The sequence below is a fragment of the Scylla paramamosain genome, chromosome 44 (assembly GCF_035594125.1).
Source record: "Scylla paramamosain isolate STU-SP2022 chromosome 44, ASM3559412v1, whole genome shotgun sequence".
Taxonomy (NCBI): Eukaryota; Metazoa; Arthropoda; class Malacostraca; order Decapoda; family Portunidae; genus Scylla; species Scylla paramamosain.
Window position 1 is genome coordinate 11,067,061 of NC_087194.1, and position 25,603 is coordinate 11,092,663.

At 41.4% G+C, this 25,603-nt stretch overlaps 2 protein-coding genes across 7 annotated transcripts in view; both read right to left on the reverse strand.

Moving 5' to 3' along the window:
* Positions 1-222: 222 nt before the first annotated feature.
* On the reverse strand, positions 223-16,530 carry LOC135094081 (uncharacterized). The gene is made up of 7 exons (XM_063993850.1): positions 16,389-16,530; positions 12,078-12,317; positions 11,359-11,488; positions 5,807-5,913; positions 2,894-3,027; positions 2,003-2,112; positions 223-1,092 (listed from the first exon to the last, which is right to left on the reverse strand). Exons 2-7 carry the CDS (start codon positions 12,227-12,229, stop codon positions 862-864), a joined length of 864 nt encoding a protein of 287 aa, XP_063849920.1. The 5' UTR covers positions 12,230-12,317; positions 16,389-16,530; the 3' UTR covers positions 223-861.
* LOC135094082 (uncharacterized) overlaps positions 16,510-25,603 on the reverse strand; it is a 33,745-nt gene continuing 24,651 nt past the window's right edge. For 5 of the 6 annotated variants that reach the window (XM_063993853.1, XM_063993851.1, XM_063993855.1 and 2 more), the window contains 6 exons: positions 19,474-19,583; positions 19,132-19,280; positions 18,602-18,799; positions 17,767-18,015; positions 16,899-17,059; positions 16,510-16,646 (listed from right to left, as the gene is read on the reverse strand). In XM_063993853.1, coding sequence (XP_063849923.1) covers positions 16,643-16,646; positions 16,899-17,059; positions 17,767-18,015; positions 18,602-18,799; positions 19,132-19,245 — 726 coding nt within the window. In that variant the 5' untranslated portion in view covers positions 19,246-19,280; positions 19,474-19,583 and the 3' untranslated portion in view covers positions 16,510-16,642. The remainder of the gene's footprint in view (positions 16,647-16,898; positions 17,060-17,766; positions 18,016-18,601; positions 18,800-19,131; positions 19,281-19,473; positions 19,584-25,603) is intronic. The other variant, XM_063993857.1, reaches the window with a different exon arrangement.

A 25,603-nucleotide genomic window follows, 5' to 3' on the forward strand; every position in this document is an offset into this window, starting at 1 on the left:
TAATTTCATGAGTTGCTGAATAATAGGAATGGGAATGTTAGTTCAATGCATTTAGCTCTGAGTGTGAAAGAATGACAAGAAAGAATGCAGAGGATACTAGAACACATGCACAGAAAACTGAAAGATTTTTAAACTTTTGAATAGGTGTAGAAAAAAAAAAAAACTGCAAAATCAGTGTCTCCTTAAAACAACACATGACAGCAATGGTAACTCACACAACAATAATGCTTGATGAAGACTATATTTCCAACACAGATTTATGACAACATTTGGCAAAGCTGTGCACTGTTTACTTGTGTTAAAACTATGCTATGATTTGAGAGAAAAGTTGGTTAGTCATTATATGGTTAAGATGATATAAGGGTGTTTATTTTAGCTAATTTCCAATGACTCCTAATATAAGATTAAAACTTTAATGATTAAGTATTTCATTGTTTACATTAATTTACACCAAAATTTCACAACTACAACCTCAGTGATGTTTAGTTAATCCAATTTTATTCATAACTACTACATTTTTTCCAATGGTTTACCCATAGTACAACACAAACAACATCATCATCATTCATGCTATTTCATTTCCAAAAAAAATTCACAACTATGTACATGATCTAGTTTACAATAAAAGGATTTTGAACAATAGTTTTCCCATCAATCGACCCTAATTTTTTTTCCAGCTACAAAGAACAATTCAGCTACAATACCATTCATGCTATTTCATCCATTTGAAACTTCACATGCAAGTGATTTACAGTACTTTACCAAAAAAGAATTTAGATCAACAATGTTCCCATCAATTAACCCTAAAACTTTCCCACCTACAATCTGACAAGTGGAGTCACCAGTTTTAAATGTCAATAGTTATCCAAGATTGAATTTATGCCTTCCAATCCTCTGTGGGTCTTGGAGGCGGTCATGAGTCCCACTCTTCTCCTGAGAGCAGTGCAGGAGGTTGCCTTCAACATAAACCTTCTTGACAAAGTACTTGGATGACTTGTTGCAGCTTTGCTCTTTTCTGATGGTGACTGCAGCCTTCAACTCAAGGCACAGCTTCTCCAAGGCACTCATCTTGCTGTACTTTAGCCCAGTGATCTGTGGAGAATAAGTAGTGGTGATGGTGGTGGTCCACCTCTCCAATACAAGAGTTCACCATTATTAATTTTTCATCCTTTTCACCAGTAAACTCTGGAACTCCCTGCCTGCTTCTGTATTTTCTTTTCCCTATGACAAATTTTTTCATGAGGAAGGTCCCAAGACACTTCTCCAATCTTGGATAATCCTTACCACTACACACCATCAGACATAAAAATACCGTGAAGGATGCAACTCCCTTTTTAGAAGAGCCAGAGGTCACAGGAGCAAAGGTGACAGGACACTACATGCCCTTGACACTCATGTCAAGCCCCATTATCACCTGCATCACTTGGGAACACACCATCACCACCATTACCATTGTGTTGTGGCATCATATCAGTGGCATAATAATTGTAAGAACACAAGGGAAACTGCAAGAAGCCATCTGGTTTACACATGGCAATCCCTGCATGAAATGTGCTTACCTATTTTCACTATCATCCTCATGCATAAATTTGTCTAATCTTTTAAAGCTCCCTAATGACTCAGCACTAACCTAACTACCGAGTCTATTTCATTCATCTATCACTCCATCTGAAAACCAGTTCCTTCCTATTTCTTTTTTAAATCTAACTTTATCAAGCTTGACATGAAGAAACAGGATAGTGATAATGGTTGCTATTTCTGATTATTATTCTTACTTTCATTAACACTCAGAATACGAAGTCTGTCTTTATTCTTATTTTGAGTCCCCAGTGGAAAGGGATAGTCTCAGTGGCACTACAAGCCAAATAACTTAAAAACACCCTTAAAATGAAAATGATGGCTACTCTTCACAACCACAGTGCTGCATCCCTCTTTTCTAAACATCTTCACTCTAACCCCTGCTTCCCTGCTCCCTCCAAGACCCAGTGACAGCCTCCCTCACCTCTGGGTTCACTTGAGGAGCTGCCATCAGCCACCCAATGACATTCATTTGCACGTTCTTGGTGACAGAGTTCTCCTGGATCTCCAAATTTTCAGGATACACCACCAAGCCTGTAAGGAGAATTGGTGAAGAGAGAGAGAGAGAGAGAGAGAGAGAGAGAGAGAGAGAGAGAGAGAGAGAGAGAGAGAGAGAGAGAGAGAGAGAGAGAGACTGTATGTTAGATGCAGACAAAATGATAAAGTAAGGTATTAAAATCTTGCGTGCAAAAAAAGATATGCACACTAATAAATACTTATATTACAAAATGTTAAAACATCCATAAACTCCTTGCACATCATACTGAGCTCACACTCCTCTCATTCCCTCAGATGCTACCAACAACTTTATTTAAACACAAATAGATAGATAAATAGATAGATAGTCACATACACACACTTATTCCCTCCAAGACACAACAATGACTTGATTTCAACAGAGATAGACAAACACACACACACACACACACTTACACATCAGGCTTGGGTCTGAGTACATGTACTCAACCAGATTCCAAATGTAGTGCAGTGGTAGATGTATAGGTAGAGGTAAGGTCAGGGTGACACAAGCCTGGGGTCTGGATTGGTACCAGTGAAGTCATATGAGTTACAGCCACTGCAGTTCCCACTCCTGCTGCTAATCTGTCAGCACCTTTGTGTAAATATGTGGAGTGAGAAACAGCTGTCAAATGCCGTCTGGACTGACAGGCTGCTGCACTGAGAGGCACACAGCAATCCATCCACATCAGGTATCAAGCAAGATTCACCCCAAACTCTCCACATTCACACAGATAGACAGACATAATACACACAGAAATAAATCAATAGATACACATACACATACATACTTGCTTACCAGGAGAGACAAAGTGGAGATGCCAACCAGCAGGTACAACAGACACCTGAGCAGCAGGTTGGTATCTAACACTGACCTCGCTGATGACGACATCCACAGGAATTGTTGACAAGTTGTTCTCAGGTAAATAGATCCTGGAGGAAATACACAGAAAAGATCCATTATTGCAGGGACAAACAAAGGCTGGATACTGAGGGGATACAACAGAGTTAAGGAAAGGGAGATTTTTCACTGAAGGAACAAAGAAAAGCTGAATATCTGGAAGGGCAATAGGAAAATTGAGAAGAGGAAAATGTTGGAATGATACAAAAATTACATGTTTTCTGTCTGTGCATAAAACATGCACACACACTTTCTCTCTCTCTCTCTCTCTCTCTCTCTCTCTCTCTCTCTCTCTCTCTCTCTCTCTCTCTCTTGCCTCGCCTTGGGCATGCACTCACATCCCTTCCCAGTATCTCAATCAATATCTTTTGATCCTGAGAAGAAACAAGAGAACTACGTGGAATGAGAGACAAAATATACACAAGAAAACAAAACACACAGTCACTGGACTAACCATCTCAGTGACCTTTAGAAATACTTACTGGAATTTTCAAGGGTACTTCATGATTCTGGTGATAGTTTAACTAGTATTCTGCATCACCAGAAGAAAGAAACACCTATGAGAACCTGACTCATTATCATGAAAACAGTCCTTATGAAAGCTGATGGGATTTTCAAGGACATTTTTTTCATGATTCAGGAAATAGTTAATAATATTCTGCATCATCAATCAACCAATCATAAAAACCAGACTCCTCTTTTAAAACAGTTCCATTAACACCTCAGGCATTTCACAATATGGGGATAAAAGTTAAGGTTCCCCGCACTTCCTACCACAAACCAGACTCCTCTTTGAAAACAGTTTTCATAACACCTCAGGCATTTCACAATATGGGGATAAAAGTTAAGGTTCCCAGTGTGTCTTACCACAAACCAGACTCTTTCTCTTTGAAAACAGTTCCCATAAGACCCAAGGCACGAGAGTTAAGGTTTCTTGTGTGTCTCACCACGAAAACTGCTCCATCCAGGAGAGAGCCACCAGCACCCACAAACTTGAGGGAGAGGAAGAAGGGGTGAGCGGCATGGAGGATCTCTGGGTATTTGAGATGGATTTCCTTGGCCATCCTGCAGAGAGAGAGAGAGAGAGAGAGAGAGAGAGAGAGAGAGAGAGAGAGAGAGAGAGAGAGAGAGAGAGAGAGAGAGAGAGAGAGAGAGAGAGAGAGAGAGAGAGAGAGAGAGAGAGAGAGAGAGAGAGAGAGGATGAAGGAAAAGACCAGGAGGTAGAGAATGAGAGAAATGCAAGTAAATGAGGAAGAGGACAAGGAAAAGGAAGACAAGATGAGAAAGAGAAGCATTCAACCACTCCTTTTACTATCAGTGACCTTACATTGAAAACTAAACTCTAAACTTGCAGTAAACAATTGTACCAAACTGAGTGAGACAGCATGAGAGTTAGCAAGACATCACATTAATATAAGGACTGGGAGATGCACAGGGACACCAGAAATGAGACTAAGTTCAGTACTATTCCCAGCACCTGAAACACCATCCTCACTCTCAGTTTCATTCCAGAGAAGCACGTTTTTCTGAGAGCAGCACAAGATATGGTGCCAAAGGGGAGATGCAAGGACTGGAGGATCCTTAGGGACAGAAGACACAAGGCTAACTTCAGAACCATTCCGATTATCTAGAAGAGGGTCCCCAGTCTCACTCTTTTTCAAGAGATGCACAATGTTTCTCCAAGAGCAGCGCAAGATCTGGTCCTCGACGTAAACTTTCCTTGCATTGTAGTGAGTGTCTAAGTATCTTGTCACTACTGGGATAGCTATGTTACTGCTGAGGGATGTGCACAGTTTCCCTAGAGCTGTGGCAACATGCTCCTGTGGTCCAGTTATCTTGAAGCAGAGGAAGTGAGAAGAATTAGTGAACTAGAAAAGGACGATGAAAATGGCTGTGAGACATGGAGGGAGAGAGGAGAATAAGAAAGAGTAGTGAAAATGGCTATAAGAAATAGAGAGTGAAAAGAATTAGTGAAATGAATAGAAAACTTAAATGAAAGTGACTGTAGGAAGTAGAGGAAGAGAGAATTAGTGGAAAGAATATAAAAGCAATGAAAATGACTACAGGAAGACAAGAAAGCGATGAACGAGCTTGCTTTTTGACATTCTTTTACCACAGAAGAAAGAATGAAAAATACAGCCATTCAATTCACCTCTTCACAATACACACCTGGTACTCTGCTATGGTCTTCTTGGAGTCATTGCTGAGAGTGAAATCAACGGGGCCACAGTACACTCCGTCAGCCAGCAGCCAGCATGTCTACTGACTGCAGCAACATACTCAGCACTCTATCCTCCAACTGTGTCACATCACCATAGCATCATTAGAGGTGTGTGTGTGTGTGTGTGTGTGTGTGTGTGTGTGTGTGTGTGTGTGTGTGTGTGTGTGTGTGTGTGTGCGTGGGGCAAGGAGGGGGTGAGGGTAACTATGCATGATAGAAAGGTTTAAATTGTGTGTGTGGAGGAAAGTGTGCATTAAAGAAAGAAGAAAGAGGAATACAGGATGAATGAAGAAATGGATAATGAAGGATAAGGTAGAGGAAAAAGAATACAGCAAAGATGAAGAAAAGATATCATTGAAGGATACATGATATGATAAGAGGGAAAAAGAATACACTGCAGGAGAAAAAGGATATCACTGAAGGATATAACAGAAAAGTATAATGAAGGATAGAACAGAAGCAAAAAGAACACAGGAGGCATGAAGAAAACAATATTACTGAAGGATGCAAGAGGAAAAAACACAGTGCAGGTGAAGAAAAGAAGATACTGAAGGATATAACAGATGGGTGATAAGGACAGTCATTCTCACCACATCCTCCACACCCTCCAACTGCTTCCATCAGAACAGATCAGTGTGCAAGGACTTGACCATGGGGTACTCCTTGATGACCAGATGTGAGGGATACACCACCAGTCCTGTATGGGAGACAGATAATATACTGCACTCCCAAATGTTTTGCTCTCTCTCTTACCTCCAATACTTTCAGTTGTTATGGTGTTTTCAGGGGTGTTTTCATGGTTCCAGTGATGGTTCAGCAAGGATTCTGTATCTTTAATAGTCTGTAGTGTGAGGTATTGGGGTTTTAAACAGTACATCAACATGCAATACATTTTATCCTAACTTCCATAAGTATGTACATCAGTATACAAGATTTTCCTTTATGTAAGAGGAACTCTGGCTAAGGCCAACAAAAAGGAGAGAGAGAGAGAGAGAGAGAGAGAGAGAGAGAGAGAGAGAGAGAGAGAGAGAGAGAGAGAGAGAGAGAGAGAGAGAGAGAGAGAGAGAGAGAGAGAGAGAGAGAGAGAGAGAGAGAGAGAGAGAGAGAGAGAGAGAGAGAGAGAGAGGAAAAATAAAAAAAAGAAATAAAATGAAATAAAATAAATAAATAAATAAATAAAAATAAAAGGGTCCACTGAGGTACCAGTCTCTAGAAGACAGAGCCAAAAGAATTACCCTAAATTTAAGAAGTGTCTTGTATAAGGAAGTACAGACACAGGCAGGGAGCTCCAGAGTTTACCAGACTGACACCAATACTCGAGAGGACTCCACGTACCAGCTAGCGGAGACGACAGCAACCTTGGCTATGAGTTGCTGTCTCACGTCAGGCACCTCAAATATGACGTTCTCAAAGGTGAGCATTGACACGGCCTCATCTGGTACATACAGCCTGACACAGGGTCTGTTTGTCAGTATTTGTGTTGGGAAGATATGGGTAGTGATATTTTTATTTATTTATTTTTTCAAGTAGGAGGGACACTGGCCAAGGGCAACAACCCTCCCCCTCCCCCCACCAAAAAATAAAAAGACCCACTGAGATGCCAGTCCCATAAAAGGGTCCAAAGCAGCAGTCAAAAATTGAAGGATAAGTGTCTTGAAACCTCCTTCTTGAAGGAATTCAAGTCATAGGAAGGTGGAAAGACAGAAGCAGGCAGGGAGTTCCAGAGTTTACCAAAGAAAGGAATGAATGATTGAGAATACTGGTTAACTCTTGCATTAGAGAGGTGAACATAATAGGGGGTGAAAGAAAGAAGAAAGTCTTGTGCAGCGAGGCCGTCAGAGGAGGGGAGACATGCAGTTAGCAAGATTAGAAGAGCAGTTAGCATGAAAACAGCGGTAGATGATAGCAAGAGATGCAACATTGCAGTGATGAGAAACCGGCTGAAGACAGTCAGTTAGAGGAGAGGAGCTGATGAGACAAAAAGCTTTTGATTCCATAATGTCTAGATGAGCAGTACAAGTGGAACCCCCCCCCAGACATGTAAAGCATACATGGACAGATAAGGCCCCTGTACAGAGTTAGCAGTTGGGGGGGGGATGAGAAAAACTGGTGAAGATGTCTCAGAACATCTAATTTCATAAGAGCTGTTTTAGCTAGGGATGTGATGTGAAATTTCCAGTTTAGATTATAAGAAAAGGACAGACCAAGGATGTTCAGTGTAGAAAGGGGGACAGTTAAGTGTCACTGAAGATGGGATAGTTATCTGGAAGGTTGTGTCAAGTTGATAGGTGGAGGAATTGAGTTTTTGAGACATTGAATAATACTAAGTTTGCTCTGCCCCAATCAGAAATTTTAGAGAGATCAGAAGTCAGGTCTTCTGTGGCTTCCCTGCATGAACTCTTTACTTCCTGAAGGATTGGACTTCTACAAAAGACGTAGAAAAGTGCAGGGTGGTATCATCAGTGTAGGAGTGGATAAGACAAGAAGTTTGGTTTAGGTCACTGGAGAATAATAAGAAGAGAGTGGGTGATAGGACAGAACCCTGAGGAACACCACAGTTAATAGATTTAAAGGAAGAATAGTGATCATCTACCACAGCAGCAATAGAACGGTCAGAATGGAAACTTAAGATGAAGTTACAGAGAAAAGGATAGAAGGCGCAGGAGAGTAGTTTGGAAATCAAAGCTTTGTGCCAAACTCTATCAAAAACTTTTAATATGTCCAAAGCAACAGCAAAAGTTTCACCAAAATCTTTATAAGAGGATGACTAAGACTCAGTAAGGAAAGCCAAAAGATCACCAGTAGAGTGGCCTTGATGGAACCCATACTGGTGATCAGATAGAAGGTTGTGAAGTGAAAGATGTTTAAGAATCTTCTTGTTGATGATTGATTAAAAAACTTTAGATAGGCAGGAAATTAAAACAATAGGATGGCAGTTTGAGGGAGTTGAAGTCACCCTTTTTAGGAACAGGCTGAAAGTAGGCAAACTCCCAGCAAGAAGGAATGGTAGATGCTGACAGAGTTGAAAGAGTTTGATTAGGCAAGGTGCAAGCATAGAGGCACAGTTTCGGAGAACAATATGAGGCACCCCATCGGGTCCATAAGCCTTCCGAGGGTTTAGGCCAGGGAGGGCATGAAAACATGACTGTGAAGAATTTTAATAGGTAGCATGAAGTAGTCAGAGGGTGGAGGCGAGGGAGGAACAAGCCCTGAATTGTCCAAGGTAGAGTTTTTAGCAAAGGTTTGAGCAAAAAGTTCAGGTTTAGAGATAGATGTGATAGCAGTGGTACCATCCGGTTGATATAAAGGAGGAAAAGAAGGAGAAGCAAAGTTATTGGAGATGTTTTTGGCTTGGTGCCAGAAGTTACAAGGGGAGTTAGATCTTGAAAGATTTTGACACTTTCCGTTAATGAAGGAGTTTTTGGCTAGATGGAGAACAGACTTGGCATGGTTCCGGGCAAAAATATAAAGCCCATGATATTCTGGTGATGGAAGGCTTAAGTACCTTTTGTAGGCCACCTCTCTATCATGTATAGCATGAGAACAAGCTGTGTTAAACCAAGATTTGGAAGGTAAAGAGTGAGGAATGTACACCTCCATGTCAGACTCTACTACCTCTGTTATGTACTCTGCACACAGACAGGTCTCTGACATGGAAGCACTAGTCATTCCAAGGAAAATCAGCAAAATACCTCCTTGGGTCCCTGCAGCTAGCAGAGGCAAAATCCTAGAGGCACTTCTGCTTATGGGGATGCTGAGGAAGGATTGGAGTGATAGGACAAGATAAAGATATGAGATTGTGACTGGATGAGCCCAACAGAGAAGAGAGGGTGACAGCATAAGCAGAAGGATTAGAGGTTATGAAAAGGTTAATAATGTTGGGCATATCTCCAAGATGGTCAGGAATACAAGTAGGGTGTTGCACCGATTGCTCTAGGTTGTGGAGGATAGCAAAGTTGAAGGCTGGTTCACCAGGATGGTCAGTGAAGGGAGAGGAAAGCCAAAGCTGGTGGTGAACATTGAAGTCTCCAAGAATGGAGATCTCTGCAAAAGGGAAGAGGGTCAGAATGTGCTCCACTTTGGAAGTTAAGAAGTCAAAGAATTTTTTAAAGTCAGAGGAGTTAGGTGAGAGGTATACAGCACAGATACATTTAGTTTGAGAGTGACTGTAATCGTAGCCAGATGGTGGAAAACTCGGAAGATTCAAGAGCATGAGCAAGAGAGCAGGTTAAATTGTTGTGCACATAAATGCAACATCCAGCTTTGGATTGAAAATGAGGATAGAGAAAGTAGGAGAGAACAAAAATGGGGCTAATGTCAGTTGCCTTAGACACCTGTGTTTCAGTGAGGAAAAGAAAATTAGGTTTAGTAGAGGAGAGATGGTGTTTTTTACAGACTGAAAATTGGATCCAAGACTGCAAATGTTGCAGGAGTTAATGAAGAAAAAGTTGAGCGGTGTCAAGACACCTAGGGTCAATACCAGAAGAGCAGTCTGACCTGGGGACATTTGTTGTCCCCTCCCCCGATGGTGACTCTATGAGGCTGGTGTAGGAGTCTCCATGATAATTGAGTGAAGGGTGTGTGTGTAATTAGATGCTTGTAGTTTTGTGTGAAGGAAGAGAGTTGTCTTTAGAGAGCAGGCTGTGACTGTCCCCTTTTCTTGTGAGACACAAAGGGAAACATTCATTGAGGTCACAGCTGCATTTAATGATAAGTTCACAGCACCCCATCATCCAGTGCTTTAGACCTCACTGGGAGTAATTATTATCATTTTGGCAGGTGCCTGCTGCCTCCTCCTTGTAACATTCTCTTCTGTTTCTTACTTGGCATACCTCTGGATAACCTCAAAGTGTCCCTCAGCAGTCTTTGCCAGCAGTTTACCCACAAATGTCTGGCCTGAGGAGGAGAGAGAAGAGGCTCAGGAAAGAAAATACAGTACAGATGCAATTCCTCTCAACTTCTGTGCTTTCTTATGGAAGGATAACAGAGAGGGTATAATTTTACTCCCTTCATCTATCTACTTATCTATACACCAGGCCACCAATCCCAGACAAAGCAACACTCACTCACACACACATCACTCACACTCTTAGGCCCACTGGTCTCTGGTGGGAAGGAACAGTGTTGTGGACCTCCCTACAACACCCTAGTGACTGTACTTACAAGACTCTGCTATGGTTATGGTCTTCACAGAAGATAGTAACACAATTCCTCTCATAAATTTTATGAGTCATGTGGATGGTCTGGCACCAGCGTGGCAGTACATACATGCCCTGGCCTCACCTTAGGCCAACTGAGTACTGACTCATTATCCAGTAATTACTGTCCCACTCCCTCCCCTCCCACCACTTAGGGATAACATGCCACACATCTGAAAAAAGTCTCCAAAAATCATGCACACACAAAAAAACAGATACAGTATATGAAAAACAGCAAAACATAAGGAGTACCACAAGGTGTAATCTAAAGCCTGAGTGTAAACAAGCTATGTCTCAGACACACAGCTCAAACTTTGGCAGATTGTTGCCAAAGTGCCGGATGATTTTTCAGTGTGCACAGACCAATGTTGCTTTTTGCACACATTTCCATTCAAAAAAGTTCATTACAGTCCCTTAATTAACTTAGTAATTTCTGTCCATCTCCTCACCTTGAAAGCCTCACCATCAAACATTAAGCCAGAATTTTTGTAAACAAGCTGAATGAATGTATCATGATAATAGAAATAATATTGCTTTATTACTTCATGCATGTATGCAAAAAATAAACTTGACTCGATTATTCCTGTCTACCACACCATTAAAGTCTTGCCATCCAAGCACTGGGCCAGAGTCCTTGTCAACAAACTGAATGCCTCTTGATAACAGAATTAATATTGTTTTATTACACTATCCCAAAAAATTTAACTTGATTTTGTCATCTCCTCACCTTCAATGCCTTGCCATCAAACTACAATCCAGAATCTTTGTCAACAAACTGAACAATAACAGAAATTATATTGTTTTATTACTCTATAAAAAAAAAGAAAAAAAAAATCATTCCTGTCTGTCTCCTCACTTCCTCACATCATGTTAACAAAGATTATATTATTTTATTACTCTTTATATGCAACATTTAAGTCAATCATGCCTGTCTGTCTCCTCACCTTGAAAGCCAGGCCATTAAAAACCAAGCCAGAGTCCTTGTCAACAAAGTGAACAGTGATGGTGGTGGGTTGTCCGGCCTGCACTATGCTGGGCTGCTGCAGGACCATTGCTGCACTCATCTGTGTCAAGCTGAGGGGAGGCCAAAAGAAGACCAACTATTACATCACTTATGCACTGAGGGGAGACCAAAAGAAGACCAACTATTAGATCACTTATGTGACTCCAATAGTAATTGTATCTTGGTAAATACTGAGATCCTTTTCTCTCCTTTTTGGTATGTCAGACTTGCATTTCCCTCAGTATCCTGTCAAGGTCTAATCCCTAGAGACACCATTAATGTACCCTGATTAAGTTGAATTTAAAGGAGATAGGAAGGAATTGGTTTTTAAATAGAGTGGAGGATGAATGGAATGGACTCAGTAATGAAGCTGATTATTTAGTGACCTTTAAAAGAAGATTACACAAATTTATGAATGAGGTTGATAGGTGGAAATAGGTAAGCATGCTTTGTACAGGGACTGCCATGTGTAGGCCTGATGGCTTCTTACAGCTTCACTTATTTTCTTATTCTTCTGTTCTTACACCAGACACTTGTGCTCCAGCTTTGGATGGTTCTTTTTGACCTCTCTTTAGGGACTGGCACTCTCATTGGGCTTTTTTAAACTTTTTGTTGCCCTTGACCAGTCCCCCTCTTACATAAATAAAGACCTGCACCTACCTGAAGGTCTCCTCCAGGGTGGTGGTGAGGGCTGGAGCATAGCTGGGGTAGGTGATGGTGAAAGTGAGGTTGTAGCCTTCCCCGGGCTTGCTGACAGACAGGTTGGTGAAGATGGCAGTGCCATTCCTGTTGGGAACTGTGGTGGTGCCCATGAGGATGGCACCTGGCGGACCTCCCAAGAGACTTGCCGTGACCTGCCCAGGGATCACTCTTGTGGCCCAGGTCACTGATGGGTGCACCCTGCAAGAGAAGAGAAGAGAAGAGAAGCAGAGAGAGAGAGAGAGAGAGAGAGAGAGAGAGAGAGAGAGAGAGAGAGAGAGAGAGAGAGAGAGAGAGAGAGAGAGAGAGAGAGAGAGAGAGAGAGAGAGAGAGAGAGAGAGAGAGAGAGAGAGAGAGAGAGAGAGAGAGAGAGAGAGAGAGAGAGAGAGAGAGAGAGAGAGAGAGAGAGAGAGAGAGAGAGAGAGAGAGAGAGAGAGAGAGAGAGAGAATAATTATTGATGTATCTTTGAGTCCTTTCATGGGAACCAAAAAGGCCTGAAAGTTTACTAAACACACACACACACACACACACACTAAAAATCCAGCCATCTACGTCACTGAGAGTTGCCCTAGTGGAAATACAGAGTATGAGAGTTCACACTGGTTCTACTCGTTGCTGTTCCGTCTCCAAAGCAGTTAAATTGTTATAATGAGCGGTGAAGAGGGGTCTACTTCGGTCCCCACTATGTTGTTTATGCCAATGGGGACCGTCTCGAAGGCTAGACAGAGAGACCTCGGGATTTGGGGAAGAGGACTGAAGGGTCGGGAAAGCAATGATGAGAAGGAGAATTATCACACTGGAAACTGAAATGAAGGAAATGAAGGATAGATTTGACAAGATGGAGAAGATGGTTGAACTTTGATCACCGAGAAGGGGGTGTGGAGAGGTGCATATGACGATCTACATAAAAAACAAACGTTATATGAAAAGAAAGCAATGGAATATGAAGGCAAAGTGGAAGAGTTAAATGTAAAACAGGAAAATTGGAAGAAAGAACAAGAGAAAGAAAAGATAGATTTTAGGAAAATTGTGGAGGAACAAACAAAGGCAAACAACAAAAAGCTAACAGAAAAAGTTGTTCAAGTTATAAAACAAAGAAAACTTGGTGAGAGAAACTGAGGATAAGAAAAAAACTGTCGTGGTATTCGGTCTGAAGGAAGAGTATACACCTCAGTGGACTGAAAGAGAAAAGAAGGAAAAGACATGTGTGGAAAAATTAGTGGGGACATTACAAGAAGAAAAAGAGCTAACTGGAGAGATCAAAGAAATTAAAAGAGGAGAAACCGGACATCATGGGAATTGTTGAAATTAAATTTGCAAGTGAAGGGATATATCAAATATTGGTGAAGGAAAATACAACCTCTGGATGAGAAATAGAAAAAAATAAACAGGGAGGAGGTGTGATGCTTCTAATTAGGAAGGATTTATTAGTGGAATCTGTCACATATGGGGTGGAGGAGGCAGAAGTATTGAAAATAAACTTAAGACAGAATATTGTAAGATACTGTAACATTGTGGTGACTTATGTTCCCCCCTATTCCAACTCTTGGAGAGAGGACGAATATAACAAAATGCTTGAGGACACAAGGACACGTTTGGCAGAGTTATTTGAGGAAAATGACGATATACTCCTGATGGGGGACTTTAACTGTAAAGAGATATCTTGGGAGAATTGGACCACAGAAGGCAGTGAGCCATCATGGCGGGAACAAGCTACTAGACCTGGCTACTGAAAATTTCCAGACACAATGGGTTACAGATGACACAAGATTTAGATAAAATGAAGCACCTTCAAGGCTCGATCTAATTTCCACCAAGAAACAAGAAATAGTAGAAGACCTTAAATACATAAACCCAATAGGAAAAAGTGATCATGTGCTGATTCAGTTCACAGCTATGGATAATAACCTCAGTATAAGAAAAGAGGACCACAGAAGAGAATGGCTAAACTACAGCAAGACTAACTTTGGACAACTTAGGAAGTATTTCAGTGAAGTGAATTGGAACATGGTTATTCAAAAGGAGGACATAAAGGAAAAGTGGACAGCTTTCCTGGACATTTATAATGAGGGAGTAGAGAAATGGGTACAACAGATGTACAACAGCTAGATTGGAGAGAGAAAAAGCATGGAACAAGTGGAAGAAAAACAGGAGACTGGACCTGTGGAACAATTATATAAGGAAGAGGAACGAATTTCTTAAAACTCGCAGAGATGAGCAGAAAAATTTTGAAAAGAATGTTGTGGAGAAATGTAAAGACCAACCAAAATTATTTTATAAATTCATTAATGGAAAATTAAAGAGTAAAGATGAAATAAGCACAGTAGAGGCTGGAGAAGAGACAGTGGATAACCCAGAAGAGGTAGCTGAAGTGTTTAACAGATACTTCCACTCTGTGTCTACTAAGGAAAATGATTTCAGAGATGAGAGGACAGCATTAGAAAAAGAGACCGACCTAAAGGAGATTAAAACATCAGTAGATGAAGTAAAGAATATGTTGGAAGACCTGGATGTAAAGAAAGCAATGGGTCCTGATGGTGTCTCCAGTTGGATTTTAAAAGAGCATAGCTCACAATTAGTCTCAGCATTGCACAATATAATTAGCACCATCCTGGTAAAAGGTAGAGTACCCATAGATTGGAAATGGGCAGATATTACCCCAATCCACAAGACTGGAAGTAAAGAAGATCCATTAAATTATAGACCTGTATCACTCACAAGTGTGGTGGCAAAGATTTGTGAAAAGATTATCAAGAACAGATGGGTGAAATACCTAGAAGACAACAAGGTGATAACAGAGAAACAGTTTGGTTTCAGAAAAGGAAGATCTTGTGTTACAAATTTGATAAGTTTCTACTCAAGAGTATTAGATATAGTGCCAGAGAGAGAGATGGATGGGCCAACTGCATATACTTAGATCTGAGAAAAGCATTCAATAAAGTTCCACACAGAAGACTAATATGGAAATTGGAAAAAACTGGAGGACTCAGTGGATCACTGTTAAAGTGGATGACTGACTTTTTGACAAACAGAGAAATGAGGACAGTAATTAAAGGCAGCAGGTCGAACTGGAGAACAGTAACGAGTGGCTATTTTGTTCACAGTTTATGTAAACGATGTGACAGAAGGTGTAGAAAGTTACATGAACATTTTCACTCATGATGCTAAGATTATGAGGAAAGTAACAAATGAAGAGGATTGCAATGCTTTAAATCAGGACTTAATTAAGATTAATGAAGGGTTAATGAGGTGGAACATGGAGTTTAATGCTAAAAAATGTAGTGTGATGAGGTTTGGAAAAAGTGTGAAAAGACCAGTTGGCAACTATTACTTAGGGAATGAGGAAATCTCTATAAGATCAGAAGAAAAAGACCTAGGAGTAATTATTACTGATAATTTATCATTTTGGAAGCACATAAACAAAAATTATAGGAGAAACATATAAACTGTTGAAAAACATCAAGATAGCATTCTCCTATATTGATGAAGATATGATAAAAAACTGATAACAACGATGATACATCCGAGATTGGAGTACACAGCATCAGTGTGGTCGAAGTCTGAAAAAGGATACAAGAAAGTTAGAAAGAATCCAGAGCTGCAACTAAAATCCTTGCAAGCTTAAGAGAGTATAGTTATGAGGAAAGGCTGAAGAGGTTGGGCCTGACTACACTAGAAAAAAAGAGGGAAAGAGGTGATTTGATAGCTATATATATAGAATACTGGAAAGAATGGAAAAGTCGGACAGAGAAGACCTCTTGATACCAGATACTAGAGACACAAGAGGACATGGAAGGAGACTGAATAGGAGTGTTTGCAGAAGAGACATCAAGAAACATGGCTTCCCACACAGAAGTATAACAGTGTGGAATGAACTTAAGGATGAGACTGTATGTGCAAAGACAATTCATAAATTTAAAGAAAATCTAGATAAAAGTCGATATGGAGACGGGACGGCACAAGCCTAGTGTGGATCTTGTCCTGTATTTCACAACTAGGTAAATACAACTAGGTAAACACACACACACACACACACACACACACACACACACACACACACACACACACACACACACACACACACACACACACACAAGGACTGAATGAATACAGAGATGGGATAAGGAATGTAGCCCAGCCCCTGTTTATCACAAGTAGAAAAACAAAGGTGAGAGAGGCAAGAAATGTACATAAACTGATGGATGAATAAAGGAGGAGACAGAACCAGAGGTGTGTAGCTTAGTCCCTGTATACTACAACTACACACACACCTCTGTATCCAGCACAGTAAAGGACAGCTGCATTTCAAACACTGTGTACTGCACCACACTGCTGGACACACCACTCAGCACCAATGCACTGGATGGCTTGGTATACTCAGTCACTGCCAGGCTTTCCTTGATCTTCTCTGCCGCCTCCTTCTCCTGCTGCTTGTAGAACAGCTTGGCATCCAGAATGACAACACTGCCTTCCTCCTCTGTGGCCTTTGGAGGGGCTTCCTTGGGTGGTGGCTCGATGGGGTCACTCACCTGAGGAAGAGAGGTGGGTATTGGAGGAACACACTACCTCTGTTAATGGTTCAGCTGATGACAAAGTGCAGGAGGACATGATTCAAGGCAGTAAAGGGGCAGAGAACAGTGTTATTTTACCAAAAGGAGTTACAGGAGTGAGAGATGACTTAAGGCAGTAAAGAGACAGAGTAGTGTTTGCCTTAAGAGGAAGCATTGGAGGAAGAGACAACATAAGATCACAAAGGAACAAAGAGCAGAGGTTCACTTTACCAAGAGAGAGAGGCACAGTTGCTGCATGATCCATCCTGGAATCTATTGACGGCCTTCTCCAGACTCTGCACCAGCTTCTTGTAGGGAATCACCTCCCCACCAATTGCTCCCTCCTCCTCCTCACCATTCAGGCTTGTAGTGTGAGCGCTGGCCACTTCAGCCTAAGTAAATTTAAGTTGTATTCTTAAACATTTTGTTCTCTTTAGTAATTATTTTCAGATATAATGAATAGTAAGAATCTCATAGGCAACTTTCCCATTCATTTGGCACAGTCCTTGTTAAACTACCACTATCTATCTATCTATATACCAGGCTGGCAATCTCACATAGGATGGCCCACACAAAGCACCACACATTCCTGCACACATCACTCACACTCTTAGCTCCGTTGGCTCCTAGTGTAATGGGACAGTCTTGTGGACCACCCTGCTACATCCCAAGAGCTTAGGCACACCACAGCTGTCCACATACTTCCACAGCAAAGCCTCACAGCATAAACTGGTTTGATCCTGCCCTTTCATAGTGAAATCATTCCCTATCACAAGTGTCATAAAAATTACCTTGAAAACTCAGATAAATTCCATTAGATCTCCAATTAGTTGAAACTCCCAAACATTTGAGAATAAGTCTTGCATGTTGAGCTCCTACTAGTAAGGGAGACCAGGCAGCCCAGACAGCCACACCAAACACAGCCACACCCAACATAGCCACAAACAACATGGTCACACATAACACAGACCAACACTGCCACGCACAACACACAGATCCAACAAAGCCAGACTCAACACAGCCACACTGAACACAGCTGCACCCACCACAGTCAGACTCAACACAGACCAGACCCAACATGCATCCTCACTGTGCCCACCTCCAGCCTTCCCTGCTGTCTCTTGGAGAGCTCCTGCATAACACTGATGACCCTGATGTTGTCTGGGGATACCTCAAACAGGCTGGCCAGATTCAACACCACGTTCTGCTCATAAAACTCATCTTCCTTCACCATGAGGCCACTGGTGAGGGTGATCATGGGTGTGGTCTTGATGTCAAGGATGTGGCCTTCGCACAGCACCACATGGACCAACTTAGCACTGCGCTGGAAGAAGCTGGTCCCCATTGCCTGCAGGGGAGGGTCTGGGTGAGCTGGAGAGGTGGCGACAGAGACAGACATGGCATAATAGTGTTTCCCTTGCCTAAAACTATCAGGGAGAGCTATGACAAAACTGACAGGGAGAGACATGACAAGACTGACAGGGAGGCCTGACAAAACTGACATGGAGACATGACAAGACTGAGAGGGAGGCCTGACAAAACTGACAGGGAGGCACAACAAAACTGACATGGGGACATGACAAAATTGAGAAAGGCATAACAAAACTGACAGTGAGAGGCATGACAAAACTAAACAGATAGGGAGGCATGACAAAACTGACAGGGAGAGGCAAGGCTGAGTGGTTGTTCTGTTACCAGCAGGAAGAGACAAGGCAGAGCAGTTGGTCCTTTGCCCCAAACTGACAGGGCAAAGTACAGAGCTCCAGTGCCTCAAACAACACAAAACAACACACAGCCATTCCTTATATTCCCTACACAACACAACACACAGTCATTCCTTACATTCCAAACACAATGCAACACAACACACAACCATCCCTTACATTCCAAACACAACACGACACAACACAACACAGCACACAGCCATCCCTTACATTGTCCAACATGGGAAGGAAAGCCTGAGGATGGGTGGGGTTCTCAGGCAACAGCTTGTAGCCGGCTGCAGAGGTGTTGAGGTTGGCTAGGGGAACAAAGACACCATCCACATAGGTGTCATAACGCTGAGGCTTTGGGAAGATGAGCAGGACAACGGCCTCAGAGGATGGACTGTGTGGCAGGTGCAGACGCAGCACCTGAAGATGTGATGTGAGTGGAGGGTCAGTGTGGTGAGGTTAGGTTAGAGATGCAGTTCCTGAAATAATAATTGATTGGGTTAGGTTAGATTAGGTTGGCTTAGTGTTGGGTGAGATTGTGCTAGGTTGTGAGGTTAGGCTGGGTTAAATGATGTTAGGTTATGCGTCAAAAAGATTGGTGTAAATTGCCTGCTGTTTATCTCCAATTACTATTATTATTATACCACTGAAAATTACTACAACTACTATTACCATAGCTACAATCACTGTCTACTATTACTACTACCACCATTACAACCACTGCAACACCATTACAAGCACCACAGCAGTACCTGAAGGGGCATGCTGGTCATGGTCATCTCATATGTCATCCCTGTTGCCACAACAGAGAAGAAGGTTGAGATTTGCTCCTGATACATGCAGCCAGCACACCAGCCTCTGTCCATCTGTCCATTGAGGAGGTCCACGTACCCACTAGGGCCTGGAGGAGGAGGAGGAGGAGGAGGAGGAGGAGGAGGAGGAGGAGGAGGAGGAGGAGGAGGAGGAGGAGGCATTAGTAACACTCACAAAAAATCCCATGTGGAACTGACAATCTGGTAAATAGATTTATAAGGACAAGATAAAAAAAAGTGGCTTGTGTTGGCAATGAGGGTGATGGGGGAGAGGCGCCGCACCTCAGTGTCTGTGTCCATGCTCTCAATGATCATGAGGCGGTGATGCAGTGAGAGGCACTTCCATGCCTGCCATGATGGAACCACAACACAGGAAGCATCATGGACAATGCCTGTGGGATGAGACAAAAGGAGAGTACGGGGAGTGGTAAGGGATCTCAAACAACAACAGGTCTTTAATTTTTTAACTGCCTGATTTGGGTGCAGTGTGTGTGTGTGTGTGTGTGTGTGTGTGTGTGTGTGTGTGTGTGTGTGTGTGTGTGTGTGTGTGTGTGTGTGTGTGTGTGTGCACAAGTGTGTGTTGCAGAGCTGTGTGTATATCTGACACACACACACACACACACACACAAAGTTTGCAATGTAGGTACAAGCAGAAGAGGTAATTAGTGGGTCTTGGAGGTTGTCTGGAGATGAAGAATATAAAAATGTATGGATAAACAGGGATATGGATGAGATTGAAAGGTTGAAGCAAAAGGAGCTGATAAATGAGGCTAAACAAAAAGACAAACAACAAAAAGAGAAGTTTTTCTGAAGAGTAAGAGACATGAGAATAAAGAAATGGTACATCAAACAGTATGTTATACTAATGTAAATGGATTAATGTCAACAAAGATGGAATTAAATGAGTTATTAAACAGAACCGCACCGGATGTTGCTGTATTATGTGAGACAAAATGGAAAAATGAATGGGGAACTCCTGACACTGGTAAATATGATTTATGGATGAAAAACAGAAGTAACAAGGGAGGAGGGGGGAGTGATCATTCTGATTAAAAAGTGTGTTGAAGTGGAGAGGGTAATAAAAAGTGAAGACAAGTCTGAAATTCTACAAGTGATGATTAGAAGTGAAAAAGAAAGGATAATGAATTATGTAGGAGTGTATGTGCCACCTGTGACCAATGCTTGGCAAAAAGAAGAGCACGAAGAGATGTTGGTAGATGTGTTAAAAGGTCTTGAAAAGATAGTGATGGAAAGTAGTGATATAGTTATTGTTGGTGATTTTAATTGTAAGGAGATAAAGTGGGAAACACTGACAACTACTAGAAGTAAGACCTCATGGAGTAATAGACTGTTAACCTGAACAGTGGAAAACTTGATGACTCAGTGGATAGACTGTGATATAAGATTTAGTGGAAGAGATAAACCATCAAGACTTGATTTAGTGTTTACCAAGGACATGGAAATTATTGAAACAATACACTATGATAGCCCTCTAGGTAAAAGTGATCACATGTTGATGGAATTTAATTTGAAAAATGAAAATGTAATCACTGATGAAAATTATAAGGTAAGAAGATTTAAATATAGTAAAGATGATTTTGAAAAATTAAGAAAGTAGTTTGTTGCCATGGGCTGGAAAGACTTTGAAGATGTAGATGTTCCAGAAAATGAGATGAATTTATAAGGAAATATAATTCTGCTGTGGAGAAATTTGTACCTAAAGGAGGAGTGAGATGTAGAAAGGGTAAAGAATGGTTCAATACATAATGCAAAGAAACTACAAATTGTAAATCAAATGGTTGGAATAGATGGAAGAAGAGGAAAACTGAGAGCAGATGGGAGGAATATATTGATGCTAGAAACAAGTACATTGAGATAATAAGAATGGAGAGAAGAAACTATGAAAGAGATATAAAAGATAAGTGTATAAATGAACCCAAACAGGACATGGTGGAGGTTATGAACAATAGTTTCAGATTGTTATTTACCGTGGAAGGGGAGTTTGATGCTGGAAGGGATAAGTTGGTGAGATATATACTGAGTGCAGTCCAGGTCAGTTATGAGGAAATACTTAAGATGATGGAAGAACTTGAAGTAATTAAAGCATCTGATCCAGATGGAGTACCAAACAAGATATTGAAGGAATGTACAGAACAACTGCCTGATAAAATTCACAGTCTAGTGATGACATCACTATCACAGGGAAGAGAACCAAAAGACTGGAAAAGAACAAATATTACACCAACATACAAAAGAGGAAATAAGGAAAATACACTAAAATATAGACCAGTGTCCTTGAATAGTGTTTTTTTTTTTTTTTTTTATGTAGGAGGGACACTGGCCAAGGACAACGAAAATCCAATAAAAAAAAAAAAGCCCACCGAGGTGCCAGTCCCAGAAAAGTAAAAAAAATTGAAGGATAAGTGTCTTGAAACCTCCCTCTTGAAGGAATTCAATTCATAGGAAGGTGGAAATACAGAAGCAGACAGGGAGTTCCAGAGTTTACCAAAGAAAGGGATCAATAATTGAGTATACTAGTTAACTCTTGCATTAGAGAGGTGGACAGAATAGGGGTGAGAGAAAGAAGAGTCTTGTGCAGCAAGGCTGTGGGAGGAGGGGAGGCATGCAGTTAGCAAGATCAGAAAAGCAGTTAGCATGAAAATAGCAGTAGAAGACAGCTAGAGATGCAACATTGCGGCGATGAGAAAGGCTGAAGACAGTCAGTTAGAGGAGAGGAGTTGATGAGACAAAAACTTTTTTATTCCACCCTGTCTAGAAGAGCGGCATGAGTGGAACCTCCCCAGACATGTGAAGTATACTCCATACATGGACGGATAAGGCCCTTGTACAGAGTTAGCAGCTGGGGAGATGAGAAAAACTGGCAGAGACATCTCAGAACACCTAACTTCATAGAAGCTGTTTTAGCTAGAGATGAGATGTGAAGTTTCCAGTTCAGATTATAAGTAAAGGACAGACCAAGGATGTTCAGTGTAGAAGAGGGGGACAGTTGAGTGTCACTGAAGAAGAGGGGATAGCTGTCTGGAAGGTAGTGTTGAGTTGATAGATGGAGGAATTGAGTTTTTGAGGCATTGAACAATACCAAGTTTGCTCTGCCCCAATCAGAAATTTTAGAAAGATCAGAAGTCAGGCGTTCTGTGGCTTCCCTGCATGAAATGTTTACCTCCTGAAGGGTTGGATGTCTATAAAAAGACATGGAAAAGTGCAGGGTGGTATCATCAGCGTAGGAGTGGATAGGGTAGGAAATTTGATTTACAATGTCATTGATGAATAATAAAAAGAGAGTGGGTGACAGGACAGAACCCTGAGGAACACCACTGTTAATAGATTTAGGAGAAGAACAGTGACCGTCTACCACAGCAGCAATAGAACGGTCAGAAAGGAAACTTGAGAGAAAGATAGAAGCCATAGGGGGGTAATTTGGAAATCAAGACTTTGTGCCAGACTCTATCAGGAGCTTTTGATATGTCCAAGGCAACAACAAAAGTTTCACCAAAATCTCTAAAAGAGGATGACCAAGACTCAGTAAGGAAAGCCAGAGGATCACCAGTAGAGCGGCTTTGACGGAACCCATACTGGCAATCAGATAGAAGTTTGTGAAGTGACAGATGTTTAAGTATCTTCCTGTTGAGGATAGATTCAAAAACTTTAGATAGGCAGGAAATTAAAGCAATAGGACAGTAGTTTGAGGGATTAGAACAGTCGCCCTTTTTAGGAACAGGCTGAATGTAGGCAAACTTTCAGCAAGAAGGAAAAGTAGATGTTGACAGACAGTGCTGAAAGAGTTTGACTAGGCAAGGTGCAAGCACGGAGGCACAGTTTCGGAGAACAATAGGAGGGACCCCATCAGGTCCATAAGCCTTTCAAGGGTTTAGGCCAGCAAGGGCATGGAAAACATCATTGTGAAGAATTTTAATAGGTAGCATGAAGTAGTTAGAGGATGGAAGAGAGGGAGGAACAAGCCCAGAATCGTTCAAGGTAGAGTTTTTAGCAAAGGTTTGAGCAAAGAGTTCAGCTTTAGAAATAGATGTGATGGTAGTGGTGCTATCTGGTTGAAATAAAGGAGGGAAAGAAGAAGAAGAAGCAAAGTTATTGAAGATATTTTTGGCTAGATGCCAGGAGATATTTTTGGCTAGATGTCAGAGAGTCATGAGGGTAGTTAGATCTTGAAAGATTTTGACACTTTCTATTACTGAAGGAGTTTTTGACTAGATGGAGAACAGACTTGGCATGGTTCCGGACAGAAATATAAAGTGCATGAGATTCTGGTGATGGAAGGCCTAAGTACCTTTTGTGGGCCACCTCTCTATCATGTATAGCACGAGAACAAGCTGTGTTCAACCAAGGTTTGGAAGGTTTAGTCCGAGAAAAAGAGAGAGGAATGAATGTATGCCTCCATGCCAGACACTATCACCTCTGTTATGCATTCAGCACACAAAGACGGGTCTCTGACACGGAAGCAGTAGTCATTCCAAGGAAAATCAGCAAAATACCTCCTCAGGTCCCCCCAACTAGCAGAGGCAAAATGCCAGAGGCACCTTTGCTTAGGGGGATGCTGAGGAGGGATTGGAGTGATAGGACAAGATACAGATATGAGACTGTGATCGGAGGAGCTCAATGGAATAGAGAGGGTGACAGCATAAACAGAAGGATTAGAGGTCAGGAAGAAGTCAAGAATGTTGGGCATATCTCCAAGACGGTCAGAAATACAAGTAGGGTGTTGCACCAATTGCTCTAGGTCGTGGAGCATAGCAAAGTTGAAGGCTAGTTCACCAGGATGGTCAGTGAAGGGAGAGGAAAGCCAAAGCTGGTGGTGAACACTGAAGTCTCCAAGAATGGAGATCTCTGCAAAAAGGGAAGAGTGTCAGAATGTGCTCCACTTTGGAAGTTAAGTAGTCAAAGAATTTCTTATAGTCAGAGGAGTTAGGTGAGAGATATAGAGCACAGATAAATTTAGTTTGAGAGTGACTCTGTAGTCGTAGCCAGATAGTGGAAAACTCGTAAGATTCAAGAGCGTGGGCACGAGAGCAGGTTAAATTGTTGCGCACATAAATGCAACATCCAGCTTTGGATTGAAAATGAGGATAGAGAAAGTAGGAGGGAACTGAAAAAGGGCTACTGTCAGTTGCCTCAGGCACCTGAGTTTCAGTGAGGAAAAGAAGATGATGTTTAGAAGAGGAGAGGTGGTGTTCTACAGACTGAAAATTAGATCTTAGATCACAAATGTTGCAGAAGTAAATGAAGAAAAAATTGAGGGGGTGTCAAGATACTTAGGGGCGTCATCAGCAGAGCAGTCCAACCAGGGGACATTTGTGGTCTCCTCCCCAGATGAGGACTCCAAAGCTGGTGTAGGAGTTGCCATGAATTTTGAAATTTTGAGTGAAGGTTGTGTGTGTTATTAGGTGCTTGTAGTTTTGTGTGGAGGAAGAGAGTTGTCTTTATAGGGCAGGCTGTGACTGCCCCCTTGTGTTGTGAGACACAAAAGGAAAAGTTCAGTGAGATCACAGGTAGGTTTAATGATAAGTTCACAGTACCCCCTGATCCAGTGCTTTAGACCTCACTGGGAGTAATTATTGTTTTAGCAGGTGTCTACTGCCTCCTCCTGAAGGAAAATTATGTGAAAGAACAATAAAGGAAAGATAAATGGAACACCTGGAAAAAGATGAAGTTTTAGTAAATTGTCAATTTGGATTTAAAAGGGGAAGATCATGCTCCATAAACTTACTGTCCTTTCATTCAAGGATAGCTAATATTGTGCAGGAGAGAGATGGATGGGTGGATGGTGTCTATTTAGACTTGAAGAAAGCAAAGTACATCCCAAAGATTGCTAAGGAAGATTAAAAAATTATGGAAAATTTGGAGGAAGACAGCTGGAGTGAATGGAGGATTATCTGGATGATAGAGAGATGAGAACTGTAATACAAGAACAGAATTCATCTTGGCTAAAAGTAACTAGTGGTGTCCCACAGGGGTCAGATTTAGGACCGATAAAGTTTGTAATATATGTGAACGACATAAATGAAGAAACAGATAGTTATATGAACTTATTTGCAGATGATGCTAAACTGATGAGAAGGATAGATAATGTAAATGACTGTATGGTACTGCAAGATGATTTAAATAAGATAAATAGATGGAGTAAATCTTGGCAAATGGAATTCCATTTCAGTAAATGCAAAGTAATGGAGTTTGGTAAGAGTAAGAAAAGAATACAATATTATTATGATATGGATGGTGTGAAGTTAAAGAAGTCAAAAGAGGAAGTAGATTTGGGAGTAACAGTTACTGAAAATTTGACACATTGATAAAATTACTGGAGACAGTGAAATTGTTAAAAAGAAAAAGAATGGCACTCATATTTGGAAGAAGAAATGATAAAAAGTTGTTGATTTCC